The sequence below is a fragment of the Protobothrops mucrosquamatus genome, unplaced genomic scaffold (genome assembly GCF_001527695.2).
Source record: "Protobothrops mucrosquamatus isolate PMUCROS unplaced genomic scaffold, P.Mucros_1.0 scaffold1041, whole genome shotgun sequence".
Classification (NCBI taxonomy): Eukaryota; Metazoa; Chordata; class Lepidosauria; order Squamata; family Viperidae; genus Protobothrops; species Protobothrops mucrosquamatus.
Window position 1 is genome coordinate 388098 of NW_015387273.1, and position 5532 is coordinate 393629.

Sequence of the window (5532 nt, forward strand, 5' to 3'; positions counted from 1 at the left end):
TGCAGCCTAACACTGTGTTGGCTTTTTTTGGCAGCTGTAGCACACTGCTGGCTCATATTTAAGTGATTGTCCACTAGGACTCCGAGATCCCTCTCACAGTTACTACTGTTGAGCAAGATACCCCCTATACTATACCTGTACATTTGATTTTTCTTGCCTAAATGTAGAACTTTACTTTTTTCACCATTGAATTTAATTTTATTAGATAGCGCCCAATGTTCAAGTCTGTCAAGATCCTTCTGTATCTTAAGCCGATCTTCTGGAGTGTTGGCTATTCCTGCCAGCTTAGTGTCAGCTCCAAATTTGATGAGTTCCCCATCTATCCCCTCGTCCAAATCATTGATGAAGATGTTGAAGAGCACTGGGCCCAGAACAGAGCCCTGGGGCAGCCCACTACACACTTCCCTCCATGTAGATGCGGTTCCATTAAGGACCACACGCTGAGTACGGCCGGTCAGCCAGCTACGAATCCATCTGGTGGTGATGCTGTCTAACCCACATTTTTCTATCTTATCAAGTAGTAGGTTGTGATCTACTTTATCAAATGCCTTAAGTAAAGTAAATTATATCCACAGCATTCCTCTGATCCACTAATTTTGTCACTTGGTCAAAGAATGCAATAAGATTTGTCTGGCATGATCTGTTTTTGACAAACCCGTGTTGGTTTTTAGTAATGACTTTGTTTGCCTCTAGGTGTTCGCTGATTCATTGTTCGATTATGTTTTCCAGAATCTTCCCAGGTATTGTGGTCAGGCTGATAGGTCTGTAATTTTCTGGGTCCATTTTTTTTCCTTTTTTGAAGATGGGAACTACATCAGCTCTTTTCCAGTTCTCCGGTAGTTCCCCAGTGCTCCAGGATCTTTGAAAAATATAGTTCAATGGTTCTGAGATCACATCTGCCAGTTCCTTGAGAAACCCTGAGGTGTAATCCATCTGGTCCTGGTGATTTGAACTTGTCTAGTCTGGAGAGGTGCTCACTTACCGGTTTCTTGCCTATCTTAACTTGCATTTCTATTCTATTTTTTATGGCACTATTTTTGGTAGGTTGGTCTGTTTTTTCCCTTTGTGTAAAGACAGATGCAAATTTAGTAAGCTCAGGAAGAGTTTCAAGTGCCTTTGATGAAATAATGCCGTCTATTGGGACTTAGGAGACCTTCTTCTGTGTTGCATACCTGCCCTCTGAAAAGGTTTCCCCTTAGAGACCCATTTAGTTCCCACCCTGATAATGTTCTGCTGGTTTTCAGAAACCTGACTATAATGAAGAAGAGGATGATATAAAGCAAAGATCATCAGCACATTTGTAAATGTAAAATTAACAGTGCTGTCTACATGTTGGCTTTTAATTTACCGTGTCCAATCAAGTATTTGAAACCTGACAACTTTACTGAAACGAGTACTAAATATAGATGGCAACATCACTCTGCTTCAGGGCTGAGCTTGTGGTTCTCATTAACACATTCAAGTGGATTTGGAGAAGAGAAAGGAACAACATTGCTGATATATGCATATTTCCAGCATTTTATTGTGAAAGAAAATATATTAGTTGGGGATGGTTTAGATGTGAGTAATATTCCGTTCTCTAAGCCTTTAAATGTGTTAAGAATTTATTCTTTCATGAACTGAAGTATTTATTTATTTATTTATTTATTGATAGTCTCTGTATGTTAGTTATTCATATGACAGATGATAGTGGTAACTTAAAGAATTAGTCCTGAGTACTCTGTAAAGAAAGTTGCCATTTTCTACCTCTAGTCAGTCGGAAAGTAAAAAATGGATATAGCATTATGGTTTTAATTGTTCAAGAATCATAAATGTATAATGGGATAGCAAGCTTTAGATATTTCAGATGATATTTAAAATCAATCACCGTATATATTAGATAAATATATTTGAGCTAGATTTAATTAGCATCCTGTTTCCTAATTTTTGCTTCTTGCCTCTAGGGAAAAATAGAGCACCCACCTTCAAAATATCAAACAACCCCAATACTGGTGGTATAGATTCAGAGAACTGCAGAACATGTTTTTAAATGCAGTCTGATCTAGCTGTTGAGCTTATCCTGAACGGCTTCCAAAGGGACAATCCCAAAATAGCAATAATGATGTGGCTGTTGGATGTTATTCCTTTCCAACACATGATATTTTCCCAAAGGAACAATAACCCATCTGTTCTGAATTCAATCAGTGTTGTATACATATTTTTCTAATCAGCATGACCCATTCTTTGTAATTCTTTATAATTATATATTCTTATTACAGCCCTCAATAGTTGGAACAGAATGAAGTTTTCTGGGTTTTATGATGTCATAATATTTGAAAGCATCATGCATGTTTCCACAGTTTTCCCTTAATAATTGAACATTTAATTAAACTTAAAAGTGGTCTCTGTTTAAGTTCTAAGATTGACAGAAAATAAGCAATCAATGAATCAAGAAGTAGCAGTAAACAAAATTCATATATAGCATTTATGTAGCATAGGCTGAGTAAGCAGTGTAATTCAATGCAATTTTGCAGCTGAGCAGCGTAGATGAGAGGAAAAGATTGCTTTAAGGAATTCTGGCCATTCAGAGAGTTTATATATAATCATTCAAATGTGCATATTTACATATAGCCTATGCTGCATGACTAGCACATGTACCTTTCCCTTATCTTGGGCATACTTAGGTCCAACTCCTAAAAAAAATTCCAACAATCCTTTTTAAATAAAGTCTGTTGTCATCTCATAGGTATCATGAAGAGTTCTTCTGAAAGTGTCTTTAAAAATTCATACGAAGAAGGGAAACTTTATGCTGTCGATTCATTGAACAACTTAAATGAACATGTTTCTGCAGCTCAAACTCAGCCCCCAAGTATGTATGCTACACAATATTTTCTTAACAGTTTTTCAGATTTATGTATGCTGCTTACTTGGTGGCATTTAACAAGATAAATATGTTCTCTGATTGGCTTAGACAGCACACAATAGCATGTTAAGTGGTGCATCTGAACAGGTTCTCACTGACCTACAAAACAATGTTGCTATCATGTGCTCAAAGTTTTTTTCTAGGATGGGAACCAGGAAAGTATTATTTGATTCACCAATAAAGTCCTTCCCATGAATGTTCCCTTAGAAAAATGAATAGAATAAATAATTAAGCAGGCACAAGAAACTCCTGGCTCTCTGGATGCTGCTGAATTAGAATTTCCAATAGCACAATTGACCATGCAGGTCAGAGCTGCTGGAAATTGTGGGTTAATAATTTCTGAAGAACCATTTCCCATCCTTTGAAGAGTAAAACAGATTTGGGTTTATTGAGTTAAAACAAACTAGCAGTATTAATCTTCATACAGGAGAAAGTATAATGTATATATTATGGCTTTAATAAATATGAATTGTTCATAGTTTAAAAATATTTAATTCAAAGTTTATAGTAATCTATGGCTAAATCTTTTAGGCTACAGAAATAAAGATTACATTTTTTAAACAATCGTTAGCTAATGGATTAAAAGTAATACTGTATAAACTTATTTTAAATGATTGGTTAGTATTGATATTATACATGTATTTTTGATCCTGTTTGGAAACTATTATTATTATTATTATTTACTATAAGTCAAATGACCTTTAATTTGTATATTTATCTCTTGCATGGCTGTCCAATTTGCATATGTAACAGTACTTGGTGTATCCAAGTTGCAGTGCAAGCAACAGAGCCATGATCTTTAGATCTCTAAGGATATTTCAGTTGTACTTGGTGTACTGGATGTACTTCAATAACAGTTGCATATTTTCATTTGTTTCTTTCATGTGTGCAACATAGCCAACACGTATTGAAGCATGTACATTGCCATTGTGTAAAAATAGAATATTTCTATAAAATGGTATGTGATAGGTTAAATTACAGATTATTTTCATGATTAGTAGTCAAGATATATAAGATATATCCAAGATATTCAGGAAGCAAAATTGTTGTTGTCCAATGTAGTCATTGAGCAGGGTATCAAAGCAGTAGTCAGTAAGGCTGTTTGGCCTAAGATTTTAAATTTAAAAGTTGACTCTGTACAGATAGTCCTTGACGTACGACCACAAATGAGCCCAAAATTTCTGTGTTAAGTGAGACAGTTATTAAGACAGTTTTGTCCCATTTGACAACCTTTTTTGTCACAGTTGTTAAGTGAATCACTCCAGTTGTTACCTTAGTTAAGTGAATCTGGCTTCTCCATTGACTTTCAAAAGGTGATCACTTGACTCTAGGACACTGCAACTGTCATAAATATGAGTCAGTTGCCAAGCATCTGCATTTTGATCACGTGACATGGGGATGCTGCAACAGTTGTAAGTGTGAAAAACAGTCGTAATTTTTTCAGTGCCATTGTAACTTCAAACAGCCACTAAATGATCTATTATATGTCAAGGACTGCCTATATTATTCATTTATGAGCCTCAATAGATAGAGCTTACCTAATTAATCTGAAGCTATGAGAAAGCCTAGCATTCTCTTGAATGCAGCTTATTTAGTGTTAATCTTGAGCACTGGGGGAAATTAAAAGAAGGCTATCTGAGAATGTATTCCAAGGGGAGCCTAGAGCTATTTGAGTTACAACAATTCAAAACTCACTTTTACTTATTTAACCTAGGTATTTTTTGAATAGTTCCAAAATTATGATAACACCAATCCACTCTGCCCAAATTTCAAAACCTGCTGCAAAGCTCTGGTCATAATGATTTGCCCTGGAGTTGCCTTGGAACAGTTGAACACTGTTATCTCCATGGAAAACATAAAAACTTTTGGAATTTGTGAAAAATATTCCAGCAGGTACAGAGCATAAGCCTGAGGCAGGAACCAAATGGAGTCCAAGTCAGAGGGGCTATTATGTAAACATAACAATCACTTAGCTTTGGTGACACCAACTCTGTGCAAAGTATGCATTCATTCAGAAGAGGAAGAAGTTTTGAGTTTAATTCCTTGAGTGCATACAGTCCTACACTTTTCGCTAGCAGTTAATCAATTATTGTCTTTGGTTTGGGATCTTTTTATCTGTAATAAAGAGCCCAATACTGTATAGCAAAGTCAAATTCATGGGCCAAACAACCTGGTCTACTTGGGCACTGGCAGAAGGGTCAGGGAATATGAGTAGCAAGATGTATGAATCCAATTATCTAATGATACAAGTACAAAGGTTTGTGGTTGGAAGATGAGATTTAGAAATCAAAAGTAAACTCAAGATTGAAATAATGTCTGGCATGCTGGAATTCATATTCTTGATGAGATTCACTTTTCTATTGTGATCATCATATATGCTGCTATTCATGGATGCGATTTGCAGCAGTGGTTAAGAGTAGTACTACTTGCTGGAGACTTCCGGTGGCAGGCGACCTCGTCGGACGCAGCTGTTTGCTGCCTCCCGCCTGTTTCAGCGTAAAAGCCGTTTTGACAGCTAGCATCAGCTGTCAAACGGCTTGATACCCTTCCCCTGGGCATAAGGGGATAGGTGAGCTGCCCGGGGTAGGAGTTGAGTTCCCGAGTCGTCCCTTGTGGACGATGTAGGTTAG

The 5532-nt window shown here is 36.6% G+C and overlaps 1 protein-coding gene across 1 annotated transcript in view; it reads left to right on the plus strand.

The window, feature by feature from the left end:
* Positions 1 to 1105: 1105 nt before the first annotated feature.
* The window catches only part of LSMEM1 (leucine rich single-pass membrane protein 1), a 22549-nt gene continuing 18122 nt past the window's right edge, over positions 1106 to 5532 (plus strand). Inside the window, exons 1-2 of the mRNA XM_015820014.2 lie at positions 1106 to 1560; positions 2726 to 2848. Of these exons, the coding sequence (XP_015675500.2) occupies positions 1407 to 1560; positions 2726 to 2848 (277 nt within the window). The 5' untranslated portion in view covers positions 1106 to 1406. The remainder of the gene's footprint in view (positions 1561 to 2725; positions 2849 to 5532) is intronic.